Source organism: Solanum verrucosum, unplaced genomic scaffold (genome assembly GCF_900185275.1).
Source record: "Solanum verrucosum unplaced genomic scaffold, falcon-dt-bn FXZP01000278.1, whole genome shotgun sequence".
NCBI lineage: Eukaryota > Viridiplantae > Streptophyta > Magnoliopsida > Solanales > Solanaceae > Solanum > Solanum verrucosum.
The window spans coordinates 3,267,593-3,288,690 of record NW_026020332.1 but is presented as its reverse complement, the minus strand read 5'-3'; the positions used below and the strand labels follow the sequence as shown (position 1 = coordinate 3,288,690).

At 37.5% G+C, this 21,098-nt stretch overlaps 1 protein-coding gene across 1 annotated transcript; it reads right to left on the bottom strand.

The window, feature by feature from the left end:
* Positions 1 to 145: 145 nt before the first annotated feature.
* LOC125836518 (CBBY-like protein) lies at positions 146 to 20,880 on the bottom strand. The gene is made up of 11 exons (XM_049515689.1): positions 20,617 to 20,880; positions 19,983 to 20,032; positions 19,702 to 19,765; positions 19,440 to 19,488; positions 19,272 to 19,340; positions 12,079 to 12,140; positions 9,129 to 9,209; positions 8,251 to 8,405; positions 8,030 to 8,114; positions 775 to 918; positions 146 to 460 (listed from the first exon to the last, which is right to left on the bottom strand). Exons 1-11 carry the CDS (start codon positions 20,859 to 20,861, stop codon positions 358 to 360), a joined length of 1,107 nt encoding a protein of 368 aa, XP_049371646.1. The 5' UTR covers positions 20,862 to 20,880; the 3' UTR covers positions 146 to 357.
* Positions 20,881 to 21,098: the final 218 nt, after the last annotated feature.

Sequence of the window (21,098 nt, the reverse complement as noted above, 5' to 3'; positions counted from 1 at the left end):
CTCTATTCTTATCGAGAGGTTTCAAGTTCAAGCTCAGAATTGAGTCGCATTTTACTTCCAAGTTGGACTTTCCAAAGTGAATCAAGATTTAGTTAAACCACAAAGTAGGTAAGGTACTGGACACCGGATGGGAAACCCAGAAAGAAAAAAAAGGGCAGCAGAATGTTCAAATTTTTTACAAAGAGATGAAATGAAGCCCAAAATTGAGACGTAATTCCATAAATGGTCGATGTCTCTAAGATGGTACTGCATTTTAACTTATGCCTACATATTTCATAGTAAATAATTTTACAGAAGCGCAATTACACTCGCTTTTAAGTTTGGAAATTTTACAGGATTTGGCTTTTGAATGCAATATCACGACCCCTGTATTTGCCGCAGCCTAGAAATTGTTAGATCTGCACCACCAAATCCATCCATTATTGCTTTAGCTCCGGGAAACTCAGCTCTGGCCGTTGAACTTTCACACACACAAAAAAGATACTATTATTCAGAAAAGATGTCCAGCAATGTTTAACTAATAAGTAAAGAAAATTATTAGAAGGTAAAACTAGCTAACACACTAATTTAGCAGGATGGATGTGGTACTAGTCTTATTGTGGAATCAAGTGACACATATTCTCACCCACATATAACATAGGATTTATATAGCCCATCCAACTAATTTAGGATAGAGTATAGCTAATTGATTGATATATGCCTATTGTTAAAGACAAAAAGTATTTATATTGCATTCAAGAAATTGGTATTTAAGCTTGGTTTTGAAAAACCAACCTGCTCCGGACCACAACGCAAGGCATGCCAATTCGCTCTGCTCCAGCAACACCAGATAGACTTCCGGAAACAAGCACACAATTGTGCACAGGTACATCGGCATATTCTGCCCCAGCCCTCAGTGCAGCCACAACATTCTGCAATCTATATTAGAAGAAAATAATGTATTAGACCACATTTAGATAGTTGAGCAGCAGACCTACGGTGTGCCAAATTGCACTATGCACTCAATACAAATATGCATGAATTTCAGATAGCCCCAAATGCTTCTGAATATTTTGTCTTCAACTACAAATCAAAGCTCCAAAAGTGAGCTATATGATCCAGTATGTAGCATGGACTCTTACTGCTCCTTTGACATACTGCTGTCCAGCATGTACGATATTGGTATATGGCTATTTCACAACATACTCTTCAGTATACACTGAACGTTCAAAGTCACTGTATGAATCCATAATAATATCTAGTATGTGCATCCAATTCCGTGTAGCACCAATGACATTGATTCAGCAGTTTTTCCTAAGATTCAAAGATCTCTGTAACAAATAGAAAAATCACCTACTAGTTTGATCAATATGAATTCAAGTAACAAGGAATTCATTCAAACATGGCCATGCCAAATAAGTGTAATGATTGAACGATTTTTCATGGATCCTTCAAAATACATGGAAAAAACTTGCATAAAATTGATCTTACTTCTACCAGATAAAAACCTTCAGCCAATATTTTATACCTTTGTGCATGTAACATGGTCTGAAATAGCACAAATGAGATCAATAAGAAGCTAATCTGTTTGCTATGATCCACCAGAAATGGGAAGCAGTTTATTTTTGGACCAGAGTCCCCCCCCCCCCCACCCCCCCTTTTTCTTTGACAAGTCTCATTGGACGACAATTAATTCACAGCAAATAATTTTTCTTTTTTCCTTGGGCATATCTCAAAGTACTACTAGATATATGAAATCTCCAGCTCCAAAGCATGTGGGAAACAACATGTTATTGTGGACCATTTGACGAATACTGCAAGCATCAAGGCATTAGACACCAGAAGACTCCTCAGCTAAATGGTTTGGCTAAGAGGATGAACAGGACCTTGATGGAAAGAGTTAGATGTTTGCTTTCTGAAGCAAAATTGCCGAGCTCATTTTGGGGTGAGGCTTTATTGACTGCTGCACATGTTATTAATCTATCTCCTGTTGTTGCTTTGCAAAGTGATGTACCAAATAGTGTTTGGTATGGAAAGGATGTTTCCTATGACCATTTGAGAGTATTTGGTTGCAAAGCTTTTGTACATGTGCCGAAAGATGAGAGGTCAAAGTTAGATGCCAAGACAAGGCATCTTTGTTGGATATGGTCTTGATGAATTTGGTTATAGGCTATATGATCCAATTGAGAAGAAACTTGTGAGAAGCCGTGATATTATTTTCATGGAGAATCAAACAATTGAAGATATTGACAAAGCGGAGAAGCTAGAATCTTCAAGTTTTGATGCTATAATTCATCTGGAAGAAGTTCCTCACACAAGTATGCATGATGTTGTTGGGTTTGATGATCACGGTGACGCCCATAATCATGTATCGAATTAACATGTTGATGTTGATAATAACAATGATATTGTTATTGATGATCCTCCTGCTCATGAAGTTGTGGACGAATCAAATATTCCGCTCAGGAGGTCCACAAGGCAGCGGGTTCCTTCCTCTCGTTATTCACCCAATGAGTATGTATTACTCATTGATGGGGGATAACCTGAATGTTATGAGGAGGCCATAGAAGATGAGCACAAGGATCAATGGATTGAAGCCATGCAAGATGAGATGAAGTCTCTGCATGAGAACTACACTTATGAGTTGGTAAAATTGCCCAAGGGCATGAGAGCTTTGAAGAATAAGTGAGTGTTCAAAGTTAAAGTTGATGAACACAACTTGAAGCCAAGGTACAAAGCTAGATTGGTTGTTAAGGGATTTGGTCAAAGAAAGGGTATTGACTTTGACGAAATATTTTCTCCTGTTGTGAAAATGTCCTCGATTCGTACAGTTCTGGGTTTGGCTGCTAGTCTTAATTTAGAGATTGAGCAGATGGATGTGAAGACGGCTTTCCTTCACGGTGACCTAGAAGAAGAAATTTATATGGAACAACCTGAGGGCTTCAAAGTAGAAGGTAAAGAAAATGTTGTGTGCAAACTCAAAAAGAGTCTTTATGGCCTAAAGCAAGCTCCTAGACAGTGGTACAAGAAATTTGAATCTGTTATGGGGGAGCAAGGCTATAAGAAGACTTCTTCAGATCATTGTGTATTTGTACAAAAATTTTCAGACAATGATTTTATCATCCTCTTGTTGTATGTGGATGATATGTTGATTGTGGGCAAGAATACTTCCAAGATTGACGAGTTGAAGAAAGAGTTGCGTGAGTCTTTTGCTATGAAAGACTTGGGTCATGCCAAGCGAATTTTGGGCATGAGAATTACTCGTCTCAGAGATGAAAGGAAGATTTATTTGTCACAAAAGAAGTACATTGAACGTGTACTAGAGCGCTTCAATATGAAGAATGCTAAGCCTGTTAGTACACCTCTTGCTGGTCATATGAAGTTGAGCAAGAAGATGTGTCCTACAGTTAGGGAGGAAAAAGAGAGAATGGCCAAAGTTCCATATTCCTTTGTTGTCGGAAGTCTAATGTATGCAATGGTATGCACTAGACCTGATATTGCTCACGCAGTTGGTGTTGTCAGCATATTCCTCGACAATCCGAGAAAAGAGCATTGGGAAGCTGTGAAGTGGATACTCAGGTATCTTAGAGGAAGCTTAGATGAATGCTTGTGTTTTGGAGCAGCAGATCCAATCTTGAAGGGCTATACAGATGTTGATATGGCAGGTGACCTTGACAACAGAAAATCCACTACTGGATATTTGTTTACTTTTTCAGGGGGAGCTATATCATGGCAGTCGAAGTTACAGAAGTGTGTTGCACTATCTACAACTAAAGTTGAGTATATTGCGGCTACTGAAGTCGGCAAGGAGATGATATGGCTAAAGTGATTTCTTCAAGAACTTGAATTGCAACAGATGGAGTATGTTGTCTATTGTGACAGTCAGAGTGCAATAGACTTGAGCAAGAACTCCATGTACCATGCAAGAACAAAACACATCGACGTCAGATATCATTGGATTCGTGAGGAAGTGGAGAGTGAATCAATTCACGTCATAAAGATCCACACAAGTGAAAATCCTGCAGATATGATGACCAAGACGATACCGAAAGACTTGAGTTATGCAAAGAACTTGTGGGTATGTGCTCCCTCTAAAGAATATGAAGATACCTCCTTCTAGTGAATGGGACTGGAGAGGGAGATTTGTGGGGTCCAGTCCCACATTCCATTTTTTACTTCAACAATTGCTGCATGCAATTGTCAATTGTTGGCAAATTGCAATAGCAGCAAATGTTGAGAAATTATAAACTTTCGGTGGCACAACTTTGACATATAGTGTATGGTGTTGAAATTTGTTGCTGCAAATTTCTTCTATAAAAGGAGCTTATTAGCTCATTTGACACACCAATTCACAGAGAAAGAAAAATATAGATAGCTGTGAGCTTTCTATAGACTATATAAGAAAAATAGTCTGTGAAGAAAAATAGAGTGTGAGCGATATTTTAGTAAGGTGGAAATCAAAAGAGTGTTATTCCTTTTGAGTGTGTAGTAGTCACTTTGAATATTGTATTTGTGGCTACACGGTGTAAAATTCCTTACTATAGTGATATCAGTTGCTCCTCTTAGCCCGTGGTTTTTTCCTTATTTAGAAGGGTTTCCACGTAAAATTCTTGGTGTCATTATTTTCCCATTTTATTTCCATTATTTTGACCATATATATTTTTGTGTTTATCCGTGTTTTCCTAACAAACATCTCATCTTGCATGGCTTCAATTCATTGATCCTTGTGCTCATCTTCTATGGCCTCCTCATAACATTCAGGTTCTCCCCCATCAGTGAGTAATACATACTCATTGGGTGAATAACGAGAGGAAGGAACCCGCTGCCTTGTGGACCTCCTGAGCGGAATATTTGATTCATCCACAACTTCATGAGTAGAAGGATCATCAATAACAATATCATTGTTATTATCAACATCAACATGTTGATTCAATACATGATTATGGGCGTCACCGTGATCATCAAACCCAACAACATAATGCATACTTGTGTGAGGAACTTCTTCTAGATGAATTATAGCATCAAAACTTGAAGATTCTAGCTTCTCCGCTTTGTCAATATCTTCAATTGTTTGATTCTCCATGAAAATAATATCACGGCTTCTCACAAGTTTCTTCTCAATTGGATCATATAGCTAACCAAATTCATCAAGACCATATCCAACAAAGATGCACTGCCTTGTCTTGGCATCTAACTTTGACCTCTCATCTTTCGACACATGTACAAAAGCTTTGCAACCAAATACTCTCAAATGGTCATAGGAAACATCCTTTCCATACCAAACACTATTTGGTACATCACTTTGCAAAGCAACAACAGGAGATAGATTAATAACATGTGCAGCGGTCAATAAAGCCTCACCCCAAAATGAGCTCGGCAATTTTGCTTCAGAAAGCAAACATCTAACTTTTTCCATCAAGGTCCTGTTCATCCTCTCAGCCAAACCATTTAGCTGAGGAGTCTTCTGGTGTCTAATGCCTTGATGCTTGCAGTATTCGTCAAATGGTCCATAATATTCACCACCATTATCAGTACGAATACATTTTAATTTTTTTCCAGTTTCTCTTTCAACTGAAGCCTGAAACTGCTTGAAGACACCTAACACTTGGTCTTTCGACTTCAAGACATAGACCCAAAGTTTTCTCGAGCATTCGTCAATAAAAGTGACAAAGTAGAGTGCACCACCCAATGTCCTTGTCTTCATTGGACCACATAAATCAGAGTGCACCAATTCAAGCAACTCTGTCTTTTTTGAAGAAGGGTAAGACTTGAAAGAAACTCTATTTTGTTTACCAGCCAAGCAGTGCTCACACTTTTCTAATTTAGCACTTTTGAAATTTGACAATAATTTCTTCTTGGCTAGAACATTAAGTCTTTTCTCGCTGATATGGCTAAGCCTCTTGTGTCATAACGTTGAAGAGCTATCGCTTTCAACCACATTCACCATATCAACACAAGCAGAGGCCGTAGTCCAGTATAGACCACGACGTTTGTTACCACGAGCCACAACTAAGGAACCCTTAATGAGTTTCCATTTTCCATCACCGTTGGTACTAACATATCCTTCATCATCCAAAACACCAACAGAAATCAGGTGCAGACAAACATCAGGAGCATGTTTCACATTGTTCAAAACTAGTTTAGTTCCAACACTAGTTTTCATACAAATTGTACCAATACCAACCACCTTAGAAATAGTCTCATTACCCATACTCAAGGTTCCAAAATCACCAGGAGTATAGGAAGAGAAAAAATCCTTCCTTGATGTCACGTGAGATGCGGCACCAGTGTCCACAACCCAGCTTGACTCATCACAAGCAATATTTATCATATCCGCATCAAGGACAGTAACAAGATCTTCGGTGGTGACGGTGGCTAGGCAATTTTCATTGCCATCTTCTTTAGTTTCCTCTTTGTTTTTGTTCTCCCTCTTCAACTTCCTGCAGAACTTCTTTGTGTGCCCTTTCATGCCACAATGATAGCACTCAATATCCTTAAGTCTGCCTCTGGATTTGCTCATATTTTGTTCTCTATTTTGAGAACCACGTGTTTTGTTTCTCCCCTGGAGCCAGTTATCAGGACATCCGACGAAGAAGAACCTTGAGATTTTCTTATCATCTCTTCGTTCAAGACACTACTCTTGGCAGAATCCATTGAGATCACACCATCCGGAGCAGAATTTGACAATGAAGTTCTAAATATTTCTCGAGTCTGGTAGGGAACCAAGTAGAAGCAAGCCTTGAATTTCTTCATCAAATTTAATGCCCATAGCAGATAACTGGTTCATGATCCCCTGAAAATTATTCAGATGGTCTGTCATCGGAGAACCATCATGATACTTTAAACTCAACATCTGTTTTATTAAGAACATTTTATTGTTGCCAGTTTTCCGTGCATACAAACTTTCAAGATGCTCCCATAGGGTTCGAGCATGTGTCTCCCCAGAAATATGGTTCAACATATTATCGTCAACCCATTGCCTAATGAATCCACAAACCTGTCTATGCAACAAATTTCACTCTTCATCTATTTTATTATCAGGCTTTACAGTGGTAAAAACTGGTTGATAAAAATTCTTGACATAAAACAGATCTTCCATTTTTCCCTTCCAAATGGCATAATTAACACCATTTAAAGTAACCATTCTACTTGTGTTGGCTTCCATTGTTTATCCCCAAAAAATATAGATATTGCAAACCAAAGTAAATCTTTTCTGATGTGGAAGTTCAGACTGTGCTGCAACCACAAAGCATACTTAGATAAAAGCTTGACTCTGATACCAGTTTGTTAGGAAAACACGGATAACAAAAATATATATGGTCAAAATAATGGAAATAAAATGGGAAAATAATGACACCAAGAATTTTACGTGGAAACCCTTCTAAATAAGGGAAAAATCACGGGCTAAGAGGAGCAACTGATATCACTATAGTAAGGAATTTTACACCGTGTAGCCACAAATACAATACTCAAAGTGACTACTACACACTCAAAAGGAATAACACTCTTTTGATTTTCACCTTACTAAAATATCGCTCACACTCTATTTTTCTTGTATAGTCTATAGAAACCTCACAGCTATCTATATTTTTCTTTCTTTGTGAATTGGTGTGTCAAATGAGCTAATAAGCTCCTTTTATAGAAGAAATTTGCAGCAGCAAATTTCAACACCATACACTATATGTCAAAGTTGTGCCACCGAAAGTTTATAATTTCTCAACATTTGCTGTGTTTTTCAACATTTACTGCTATTGCAATTTGCCAACAATTGACAATTGCATGCAGCAATTGTTGAAGTCAAAAATGGAATAGTGGGACTGGACCCCACACATGTTAGCACCCTCCATCAAGCATCTCAATTCTAGTTAATTGTTGATAAGATCCCCAACCATGTCGGGATTGAAGTGCAGTTGATTATTGATTTTGACAAGTTTAATCAAGCATCTTCATACAGGTAATATAATGTCATGGTGTAAAACTAAAAGTAAACCATTAAAACAACAAACAAAATAATTAAAAATACAACAACGAAGAGAATGATAGAACTAACCCTTCACTTGAAGTAGTATCAATGTCGACAGTCAACTTTAGTATGGAAGCAACCTCCTTAGCAATTCTTTGCTCCTCAGCGGAAACTGGGTCAAAATAATATAGAGGAGGTGTGCAGTTTCTTATGTTGAAATATGGTACAAAGAGAGGCAACCAGCTTATGCCATGATATTTTAGCAGATTGTGCAATGAAATTGAACCAGATTGTCTGAGGAAATTTACCTGCTTTTCTTGCTTCTTTAGCCAGTTGCTCACCTAGGTCAGATGCCACCCCTTCGCCTAATACAAGTTGGCCATAGGAACTTCGTTTTACCTCCTCAATTCCAATTATTTTTATCTTTGCCATTTTATCCTTTCCAAGCTTCTCAATGATAGATCTGTAGTGAATCAAAGAACTGGTTACTTTTCCAATGATTGGCAGAGAGTATGCAGACTCTTTCACATCAAGACAACCCAATTTCTTATGGGTGGAAACCAAAACGAGTTTTTTGACAGGGCAAGTGTAGAAGTATCATTAATGTTGGATAAAACGGGAATTACTGCACATGCCAACTAACAGTCCTTTCGATAACTATACTCTTAAGAGATTTTAATTATTTCCTGATATGAATCAACCTGCAGAATCATTTAGTTTATATGATGACGTTCTAGCAACAAAGACCATAAAAAAGCCACTAAGCATATAATCTAGATCCAAGAAACGGATTGTCTTTTTAATAATAATGGTGTTTGGGCCATTTTACGCACTCCTTGACTATTCTACTGGCTGCCTACTACCCTCTCAGAATAGGTACAAGGTAACTTTGTCCATCAAGGCATAGGCAGATGGAAAAATCACCTAGTGTGTTTGTCTCTCATCATTTTCACTCACTTCATTAACCACTATGACACACCCGTGGGTGCTTTAAAAAACAGCAATTTAACACTGGCAGATTCCCAAATTCAGCAGTTTCAAGTGTTTGGCATCAGCAATTTAGACTAACGTATTCAGTTTCATTCAACCCTACCTCACCCTAAAGCTATAGAAAGAACTTAATGTTTGAGAAGAAAAACTTATAAATTCATATTTGAAATGCAAAGAGTTGAAATTAGCAGTAAACCTGACTTGTTTCTCCCCACTTTTACAGTAGGCTGTCAGCATCACTACTGGTACACCTTCTTCACATGCTTCATCAATAAATCTGCAAATTTCATAGTAGAATTTATTACGAGAAATATGACAAAACTAAGGAAGATCAACCAACTAAATTAATAAATACAAAGACCACAGAATCAAACCAACTGTACACTGGTAATCGAGATGCTAAAGAGTTAGCCTGACATGCTAAATATTCTAACCTGTAACCTCTTTCTTAGGAAAATTATCGTTGAAAAGTGAACGTTAAGGCATTTGAAATTGTTAGAACTAAATCTATGGATCAGCGATGTGATAAATTGCTCAACACGTCAAAATTTAGATGCTTAAACCAATGAGCTTAGCAATGTTGCAGCTAAAATCCAAAACATCCACAAGGTGAGTGTTGTAGAGATGCGAATGCTAGATGGATATGTGGTCATACAAGACTAAATAAGATTAGAAATGATTGCAGAGACAGGCTGAATCGTGGGAGGTAAGCTGGGCTTGGAAGATATTGTGGAAGACTAAAGCTCCTCCAAAGTTGGCTTGTTTTGGCTGAGTAACAGCTAGAATGCCTGCCTCACTCAAGATATGCTTCAGAGAAGGGGATTCGCCCTATGTAGTAGGTGCTTCTTTTGTGAGAACGATCAGGAATCTGCAACTCATTTATTCCTCCATTGTAAACACGCTGGAAAATTTTTGGGTCTCTTTTAAACATATGTGAAGTGCAATGAGTCATGCCTTACAGTATAAGAGCTCTAGTAGAAAGCTGGCAAAGTCAGAAGTTGGCAAAAGAAAGAAGAAAATCTGGAAAACCATCCCTCTTTGCATCATGAACACCATTTGGTCGGAAAAAAATAGCAGATGCTTTTGAGAGTCATGACGTCTCAAGTTCAAATCCTAATGGAGACAAAAAAATTACTAGGTGATTCTTCTCATATGTCCTAGCCTTGGTGAACAGAGTTACCTAGTACTTGTTGTTGATGATAGGTAACATGTATCCCGTGGAATGAGCTGAGGTGCGTGAAAGTTGGCCCAGACAGGCAAACACCATGGTCATCAAACAAAGAAATAGCAGATGCTTTAGAGGCAAAAGTTCTCATATTTCTGTTGTGAAGAATAGATGTCTGCAGAGTTTACGTTTTTGGCGTAATAGCTATCCCATATGTCTTAGCTTGTACTTTTCTGTACCACTGTTATGAATGGGCCAAAACCAGTTATAGCAAAGCAGCCCAATACCACATTAAGTGGTTATGTGTGGGATCCTGGTTGATAAATAGCACATTCCAGGAAAAATAGTCTTATGTAAATTGTTGAGTGAAGAATCTAAATCCTCTCATCTCCACTCTTAGTCTGAGCTTCGTATCTCCTTTCTTCCGCTATCAATCCCTAGTCTTACTTTCAATAACCAATATTTTTGTATGTTCGGTTGGGGATTTTACCATTTGAGTTGCTGCATTTACTATCTGGAAGTGTAATTGAAGACTTATTAATATAGTTGAGAAGTTGGTTACTGTTACATTAGATTTGAGTTCATTACATTCTTGGTACCTTTTCAATCAATTTTAACCCATCTTATAAAAAAAAAAGGACTGCATCTGCAAGAAGGTTCATGTAGCAAAAATCGAGGATAAAATAAGAGGCCGTCTCTTGAGATGATATGGTCATGTCCGGTGACCGGCAGATGCACAAGTCTGCAGATGTTAGAACATGGTGGGTGAAGGTGTAAAGGAAACGAAGTAGACCTAAAATCAGTTATACGAAGGTTTTCTTGAAGGATCTATAATATCTTGGAATCCCTGCAGACTTGGCGAATTATAGGCACAGATCACAATGAAAGAAAATTATCTATATATCCGATACTTATTAGTTGAGAATATGTTTCCCCATGTTAGCACTTCTACTCTACATCCTATGCTTTTCTAGGAGTTGAATTTATATGCCACTAGAAAATATAAGGAACTGCAGGTAATTTTTATTTTTATTTTGCTTAATATTATCATGACATGAATTTAAGTGGAGTAACATAGTCAGTGAGTATTCATATAGCTAGTCCCAACTTGTTTGGGATTGAGGTAGTTGTTGTTGTAAACCATTAGCTTTGCACACAAACTAAACACTCAAAAGTGTCAAGGATCCGAAGATTGTTACATGGCGAAAGTCGCAATATCTGAACTACAAGTGGGTCTCAAAACTGCTGGGTGTGGAAAAATATAGCTCAATGAAACCGACAAGGAACCATTACTTCTAGATATAAAGCACAAAAGTTGTAGATTTCCTCTGTTGAGTTTGTCCCCGAATTTCTATAGGAAGGGGCAAGAGAGGTCATAACTCATGTGGTAAAGCAAACAGGAACTAATCCCAGAGGAACCTATTATTGGCTCAGCTATTTCATGAACCTATTGCAGATTTAACTCCACTCTGATACAGCAATCACCAAGCAATGAGGACTATGACTTGGATCTCAGGATGAGTCTGACACCAACTCAAATTAGAAAACATTGAATAACCCTAGGCTTTTGAATGCGTTCCCTCTAAAATTTGCTAAAAATAATAGGAGAAAAACCTGAATAACCTCAATTTTTAATAAGAATAAACCTAAAACCTGACAGCAGCATATAATACTAAAAAGTAAAATCAACACGTAAATCTTTAAGCAAATAAAGGAAACATGATTCAGAGCTTCGACCCTGTGAAACGAGATCTTTCTCCTCTTCTTACACTTAGCACAGCATTACCCAAATAAAAGAATGGAATAACCATAAGAGACCTCACTCTGATGCAAGGTTAAGGAGAAATCTTCCGCATGGCTCAAAAATCACTGAAGTTCGGACAAGGATATTACTTCATCATGAAATAAATGATCATTTGTGGAGAAAACTAAATGTATGTAACACATGAACAAATGACTTGAAGCAAGAAAAACTACTTACTCTTCAACACCAGGTCTTAAAGGTAAGGTTTTTGACATGACAAGTTCATCCAATGCAATTCTCTACAAGCAATGAACCCATTATTCAGATTAGTACTTCAACAGAGATCATGTAAGCAATATTATCTGTAGTTAGAAAAAGAATATGAAACCATTCCAAAACAAGTCCAAATAAAGTACTCTCTTCGTCCCAAAAAGTTATCTTGATTCAGAATACAAGAGTCTAACTTATGTTCGGTGTGAATTTGGACATAAAATCATCAATGTTTTTGAAACAAAATTGACATATTTAGAAGGCCAAACACATATACAACCCCTCTAACTTGTCCACATTTTTCATTTTGGCACTTTATCTTTGCCTTGTTCCATTTTAACCCTTGAACTCCATTTTTTATGTTCCATTTTAACACAAAATACTATTTTTATGATTTATTTATTTTTATATATATTCTTCAATTGCAACTTCTTATTTTAAATCGACATGTGTCATTTAATTTTAGTTAAAAAATTAAAAATTAACAAAAAATAATTCTTTTTAAAAAATAATAATTTCTTTTTAAGAGTGTTATGTATTTTTGTGTGAAAAATAACCGACGAAATTGTGTTGGTTTTCTTTCTTTAAAATCACCGACAACCTAACAAAGTCAGTCGAGTTTTAACATTGTTTAGTAGTGTTATTAGCAATGAACAAGAGTCTTTTTTTAGTAGTGTTATTAGCAATGAACAAGAGTCTTTTTTTAGTAGTGTTATTAACAAAGTCAGTCGAGTCTTTTTGAAGATGGGTTTTTTATTCGTATTGATTTATATTAAAAATTAAAAGTGAGTATTTGCGTTAAATTTAGATAGCCTAGATGATAAGAAAAAATAAATAAGTAGTGTTATTTAATTTAATTGAATGTTTAAGAAAGAAAATCAAAGAACTTTCGTCAATTTATTTTCATGCAAAAATCCAGAGAAATATCAAAAAATAATATTATTGTTTTTTTATGTTCGTTCGCAAATGTTTAATTTTTTTAATTAACAGGCACACGTCTATTTTTTTAAAACAAGAAATTGCAATTGAAGAACATAAATAAAAACAAATCATAAAAATTAGTACAAGTGTTTAAATGGTACAGAAAAAATTGAGTTTAAGGGTTAAAATGGAACAAGGCTAAGTTGGAGTGCCAAACTGAAAAATGAGGGCAAGTTTGAGGACCGTATATGTGTTTGGCCTATTTAGAAACTAAATAAAAAAACTATTAAGTCAGATAATATTTTGCGACTGTCCAGATAGTAACTAAGACAATCTTTTGCGACTGTCCAGATAGTTTTTATCAATGCTAAGGTTCAGAGAACAGTTAATACAACATACAGGGAAACAGAAGAGGGTCTATCATATTCCGATACGGTCAGAAGTAATAAATGGACTACAAGAGACTTTAATGATGCCAAGATACAACAAATAGGCAACTTGCTGGTTATTACAGATGCCATACCAAAAACCCAATATGACATACTAGCAAAGAGTGTGGTGGGAACTCTGCCGGAAGAGATCCCAGATATCACATTGTCGGAGATTCGTAGATGGGTTGGGAGTACCTGGAGACATCATCATGGCATCAATATATATGACTTGGGGAATAATCGATTTTTATTTGAATTCCCCAATAAGACTGTTGCAGAACACATCGTAAGAGGACAATGGTTCTGGAAAACGCACAAGTTCAATCTTCAATGGTGGTCGCCGACTTCAAACTCCATCCATGAAAAGCCGGATCAGATTTGGATCAGGGTAGTGGGTTTACCCCTCCAACTTTGGTCCCAGAAAGTCTTCCGAGAGATCGGGAATTTTTGTGGAGGTTGGATTCGTACTGAAGAAGAGACAGAGCTTCGTAATCACTTGAAATGGATGAGGTTAAAGGTGAGAGGTGATGGTGATTCTGTCCCTAATTCAGTACAGCTGGTTCATGAGGGTTTGACTTTCAAAGTTCAGATTTGGGTGGAGACGCCTGCGAGGGTGGTTTCCGATGAGAGAACTCTGGCTGTCCTAAACAACCAGAGGTCCAAAGATTTGATTGGGTATAGAGGGGATGAGAGCCTTTTAGGCTTTACAGAGGTTTCTGGACACGTGGGTTCCTCGTACAATCCAGCAATTTTGAAACAACCTGCTGTACCAGCATGTGAACCTTTGCAACTTTCAACAACTCCTAAGAAATCCAAACATGTAAGAAAGGGGGGAAAAATGGGCCCGGATCTGCTGGCACAATTCATTTCAAGTGGGCCTCTCATTGAAAACCCCTTCACTCAGTTAAATGATCCAATCACTGCGGAACTTGAAGCCATTTCTATTTCTCCATCAGCTTCAAGGTGCATAAAAATAAAAGGGACAGAACTGGAAGAAAATGCGATGGAGAAGCAAGCTGATACAGAAGATAATGTTGATAGAGAAACAGTGGAAGTGTCAGACAAGTGCCCAGACCTCCCTGATTCTCATTTACCTTTGGAAAACTATTGCTTTCAAGAACTTAACTCACAGAGAGGTGAAGAGAACAACTCTTTGACAACAATTGAAGATGTAGTTCCTTTAAACCAACGTAGTCCAGAGGAAGAAGATGATTCAGATTTTGCCGATTTGGATCCATCAGAACATCATAAAATTAGCCAAGGATTTCGGAGTAAACATTAAGGGATGCAAAGAGGAAGCTACGAGGCTGTTCATGAAGATCGATAGTATGAGACAAAATAACACTGACAAGGGGGGGAAGAACTTGAATTCAACTTCAGTAGTTTAAGGCTCAAAAGAACTTAAGAGTCTTGAATGTGGGAGCAACTTCAGAAGTAATGGTACCAGACGCAGGGGGGGTTACACATTAGCTAGTGATAAATGACAGTCAAGATAATTTCATGGAATGTGAGGGGCCTGAATCAGGCAAATAAGAGGTGTGTAATCAAGAATCTAATCCAAGGGTGGAAGGCTGATGTTTATTGCTTCCAAGAGACCAAGATCCAAGGGGATGTGAGAAACATTATTAAAGATTTATGGTCAAACAGAGGAGTTGAATTTTGTCAACTTCTAGTGGTATTAGAGGGGGCATCCTAATTCTTTGGGACGGGAAAGTTTGGACAGGGGAGGTTAGCAGTGTGGGAGCATACTCTATATCCTGCAAGTTCACAGGTAAAAGTCTTGCCTTCACCTGGGTACTTACTGGCATCTATGCTCCAAATAGTAGAGAAGAAAGAAAAGAAGTTTGGTGGGAAGTTGGGTCAGCTAGAGGTCTGTTCAATGGCTCTTGGGCAGTTTGTGGAGATTTCAACACAGTTAGATTCCCCTCTGAGAAGAAAAATTGTTCAAGAATCACAAAATCGATGACTGACCTCTCTGATTTCATTGAAGCTATGAGCTTGTTGGACCTTCAATTAGCAGGAGGAAGGTACACATGGAGGAAAGGGGACAAACATGACATTGCTGCTAGGCTAGATAGGTTTCTAGTGTCTGATGAGTGGAATGGAGGCTTCAAAAATATCAAGCAATCAATCCTGCAAAAGGTCACTTCTGATCACTCTCCAATTCTATTACAATGTGGGAATTGGGAGCCTGTGAGGTCCTATTTTAAATTCGAAAGTTGGTGGCTTCTGAGTGAGGGTTTCTTGGATAGAGTCAAGGAATGGTGGAGGTCTTTTGACTGTGAAGGAAGGCCATATTTCATCTTAGCCTTTAAGCTGAAGGCACTTAAAGTTAAGTTGAGAGAGTGGAGCAAATCAGCACAAGGAAATTTGGCTTTACAGAAACAGAACATAGTCAATCAACTTGCTGAATTTGAGAAAGTCCAGGATCAAAGAGCTCTGGAGAAGAGGAGATCCACTTAAAAGCTGAACTTCGGCTAGAGTTTGAAAATATAGCTAAATATGAGGAGATTGCATGAAGACAGAGATCAAGGGTCAATTGGCTGAAACAGGGCGACAACAACACCAAGTTCTTCCACAGAACTGCCAACTCACACAGAAGATACAATAATATTGATGAGTTAAATGTGGGGGGTGAAGTAGTCAGGAATCCAGAAGACATAAAGAAGGAAATTATAGCTTTCTATCAGAACTTATATTCTGAGACAGAAACTTGGAGACCTTCAGGTGGGTGCAGGATGAATCACAAAATTAATGCTGAAGATAACTTCATGCTTCAGAAGGAATTTGAGGATCAAGAGATATGGGATAGTGTCAAACTTTGTGCTAGTGACAAAGCTCCTGGTCCTGATGGTTTTACCATGGCCTTCTATACCCATTGTTGGGAGGTTATTGGAAAAGATGTGATTGCTACAATCAAGAATTTTCATGAGAGGTGCGTCTTTGAGAAAAGCTTCAACTCTACCTATGTGGCTTTAATTCCAAAAAATGGGTGCTAAGGAGCTCACTGACTTCAGACCCATTAGCCTAATTGGTAGCGTGTACAAGATCATCTCCAAAATACTCACCGAGAGAATCAAAATGGTTATGCACAAACTGGTGGACCCCCAACAGTTGGCCTTTATAAAAGGGAGACAAATAATGGATGCCATTCTTATGGCAAATGAGTGTGTTGATGCTAGAACTAGAAGCAGGGCCCCAAGCATCCTATGTAAGCTGGACATTCAAAAAGCTTATGACCACCTCAATTGGAAGTACCTGTTGGAGACTCTTTCTAAAAGGGGTTTTGGAGGTAGATGGTTAAGATGGATGAAGTTTTGCATCAGCACTGTGAAATTCTCAGTTTTAATAAATGGCACTCCTACAGGTTTTTTCTCTTCACAGAGAGGTTTAAGACAAGGAGATCCATTATCTCCCTTTCTTTTTATTATCGCTATGGAGGGGATAAATGATATGTTGAAAATCGCTCAAGAAAAGTCGCGGCTGAGAGGTTTTAGGGTATCCAGTAGAGTGGGGGCTGATCTAGAGATTACTCACTTACAATATGCAGATGACACTCTTGTCTTATGTGATGCTAACAAGAACCAACTCAAGATTTTAAGGGTAATCTTCGTTCTTTTTGAAGCTATCTCTGGTCTTCACATCAATTGGAACAAGAGTTTCTTGTATCCAGTAAATGAAGTCCATGATTTACCCTCTCTGGCTAGGATTTTGGGCGGAAGGACAGGAGATCTACCAACTACATACTTGGGGATGCCCTTGGGAGCCAAAAGCAAATCTATAGGCATTTGGAATGGGGTGATTGAAAAATGTGAAAAAAGGTTGGTGAATTGGAAGAGCCAGTACCTTTCTTTAGGAGGAAGATTAACACTCATCAATAGTGTTTTGGACTCTATGCCTACATATATGATGTCACTTTTCCCTATTCCTGATGGTGTTATTGACAAACTTGATGCTTTGAGGAGGAATTTCCTATGGGAAGGAAATAGTGAAACTAAGAAATTCCACTTGGTAAAGTGGGATACTCTGATTGAGAGTAAACAGGCAGCGGGGATGGGGATACGGAATTTAAAAATTCAAAACCAGTGCCTTATGATGAAGTGGCTATGGAGATTTGCTTCCAGTGAGCAAGCCCTGTGGAAAGATGTAATACAGACCAAATATGAAATGGAGGATCCCTGGATAACTAAAACGGTCACTAGCACTTACGGATCAAGCCATCGGAGAGCCATCAGAAACCATTGGCCAAAGCTCAGAGAAAACTGCAGTATTAAATTGAGGAATGGTAGGAAAACCTCTTTTTGGGAAGATAGATGGATAGAACAAGGATCTTTAAAAACCTTGTTCCTGGATATTTTCACCCTAAACCAGCAGCAACGGGCCACTGTAGCAGAGATATGGTCAAACCAAGGGTGGAATCTAAGCTTTAGAAGACCTCTAAATGACTGGGAGATCCAAAGGTTGGTGGAGTTTTACAAGGTCTTGGGGCAGTTCAAAGGAACTATTGATGCACAAGATAGTTTGGGATGGCAGGATCACAATCGGGACAATTTCAGTGTTAGAAGAGCGTACAAAAAACTTAATCCTTGTAACAGTCAGAGGAATGGGTGGCCATGGAAGTTGATATGGAAAACTAAAATCCCCTACAAAGTGTCTTGTTTTACTTGGCTCCTTGCTAAGCAGGCAGTTTTGACCCAGGAAAATCTTATGAAAAGAAATATTCAACTGAGTCCTAGGTGCCTTCTATGTGGTGAAGAAGAAGTAGAGACTGTCAACCATCTCTTCCTTCACTGTAGAATAATCAACATTTTGTGAAATGTCTTTATCAATCAAAAGGGCATGAAATGGGTTATGCCTAGGAAAGTTACGCAGACTCTGAAGTTATGGAGCAATTATGCAAGCATTACCGGGCATAAAGGAAGATGGAAAATCATTCCGGCTTGCATCTGGTGGTCAGTATGGAAAGAAAGAAATCTCAGATGCTTCCAAAACAAGAGCAATTCCATCCAGAAGATTAAGATGAACTGCTTAGTTTTGTTTCTTTTTTGGTGTAAACAGGAGTACATGGTAGATCTAGAATCAGTTAAAGATGTTTTAGGTTCCTTGTAAATTTTGCTATAGGATTAAAGATCTTTGTGGTACTCTCCACAATTGTAATTAGGAACCTGTAATTTGTTGTGGCAGGTTCTGCTTTTTGTTTTGGAATAGAATACAAGTTGTTACCTTCTCAAAAAAAAATAAAAAATTTAGGAAGTATATGAAAAAATTATGGTCAAAGAAAATATTTTGCGACTGTCCAGATAGTAACTAAGACAATCTTTTTGGGACAGAGGGAGTATAAAAGTGGAACAGGAAAACAACAATTATCACACTGGATATAACAGTGAGTACAAGTACGAGAAAACACAATAGCAAATTGATTTTAGTAGGAGCTCAAATATTACACCAGTGCAAACGAAAACAAAAGAAAGGCGCAGGAAACAAGAACTATGAGATTGAATATAACAGCTCAAACATGTACTTGAAGACAGAATTGCAATTTGATTTTAGTCAATGGAGCAGAGCTAAGCATGTCAACAGCTCTATGAGATTACCTTATCAGGAAATAGTATTTTGAGTTCTTACATCAATTTGAAGCTCTATGATAGCCATTAACCACTAGAGACGTGGGGGCAGGACAATATTCTGCAGATAGCCTATTGGCAGCTATAGAAGGTTTTACTACTGATATCTAAAATATACCAAACAAAGTGCAAGAAATTTTATCATCATATGTTCAACCTATTAAGTTTTACTTCTGAAACATACCTTCTCTCGCAGAACAGTTTTCATAAATGTCTCCTTCTCACTCGTGGGCAGTGATGTGGGCCAACCAATCTGAATAAAGAACAAGCTTATTCAAATTGGAAGAGTACTTGAATTTTTTTTAGAATGAATACAAGACACATATTAATGGACTTATCCATGTGAGCTTACTCTATTAAAAAACAAGACCAACATCCTTTCTTCATCACCCATGCTCTTCCTGGAGAAAGCAAGAATTATATGTTCATGTAATTAGTCAGAAAGACTACTTAAGATGCTGTAGACTAGAGGTCAAAAATGAAACCAGGAAGGTTATGAAATCAGGAAAAGATAGAATGTATTAAAGAGAAATAAAATCAACTATGTAATACACTCTGATTCAGATAATATATGCATGCCTCAACTAAATCACAAAACCTCATGAACATCATACTTTACAAGATCCTGATAAACTGGTTGGCTCCAATTTGCACAGTCCAATCCAAGCTTCCGGAATGCTGACATTAGTAGAAGAAAAAAGACATTTAGATTATCCCAGGTAGGCTTGTTTTCTTTTGTTTGTTTTTGTTATGCATTAGCTTGTGCACCATATTGGTGCATTCAGTCGTTAAGAATGACTTTCGTGATCATCACGAAAAAAAGGTCATTTCATAAAGAAAAAAAATCCCATAAAGCATAGAATTTACTTGATTAAAGTAAAAAAGGAATCCTCACCTGCATTGAAGGCTTGGCGGTTGCCCAATCGGTCCACATCCATTAATACCCTAAACATATAAAAGTTGTCAAGAAAACCAAAAAAAAGTAACTACCAGTGGAAAATGTAAAGCAGATAATGTTGCTGAAATTATAACACAAAGATAATAAGCACATAAAAACCTTGAACATAAAATTAGATACATATATTAACCCTCCAGGTTAACATAATCTCAATATAAAATTTATTTGATTCTTTTTATTTCCCCTTGGAGAAGGAGGAGAGTGAAAGGATATGGGTTCAAGCATATGTTCAATTTCAGCTAATTTATCTAATTCAAATACTCAATTATTCTGGAAAAACTCAACTACCTAGTTCACCTTTTCCATACACTTACTCATCCCCAAAACTTCTCTTTCTCGTATTTGACTCTTCCAAATGTAATGTTTTCACGATTGAATTTCACAAACAAAATGACATTAATTACGAGAAAATGTGTTCAATTTGATATTTGAGTAGTTAATACAAACAGGGCATTACATAGCACGAATATGACTACAATGCAGTCCGTAAAAAAGTGGAAAAAACCAAATAGAACAATAAAAGCTCATGATTATCAGTGTGCACACACAAAAGGACGAAAAGTTATTGTACCCTTCAACTTCGAGAAGAAGAGCGAGTTGCTGAGACGGAGTTTCCTGGGTACTGTTGGAGAATGAACTTGACGAATTGACAAGTAATCCATGAGTGTACAACTTGCCACTACTAGAACTGAAGTTTCTGGGGAAGAAAGAGGGGAATTGAAGGTGTTTTTTTCGGAAGTTGTACAGTTTGGAAGAATTGTTGATGCAGAAACGCAAAGTGTTGAGAACGGGACATGAAGCTCTTTCTATAGCCATTGTTGTTTTCTAACAAAATTAACTCAATAGTTCAAGTAGATTTTTTTCCTCCTTTTTCTTTTGGGAAATTAGCATTTTTAGTCCCTCAAATAGCAATAAACTATATTTTTAATCCTTTATAATTTCGTGATAAAATTTGAGATTAGCTTTATTCCTTAGCTAATTTTGAAATTGTTGTATCTCACTGTAAAAGTAAGATAAAATAATCTCATGAGATTTTTTTTTTAGTCTCATCTC

Excerpts from the sequence above, each read along its gene's own strand:
- LOC125836518 (XM_049515689.1), bottom strand. The coding sequence starts at position 20,861 with ATGGCTATAGAAAGAGCTTCATGTCCCGTTCTCAACACTTTGCGTTTC. Across the intron at positions 20,033-20,616 it reads CTTCTTCTCGAAGTTGAAGG|GGTATTAATGGATGTGGACC; the intron begins GTACAATAACTT and ends TTATATGTTTAG. Across the intron at positions 8,406-9,128 it reads AGTGGGGAGAAACAAGTCAG|ATCTATCATTGAGAAGCTTG; the intron begins GTTTACTGCTAA and ends GATTCACTACAG.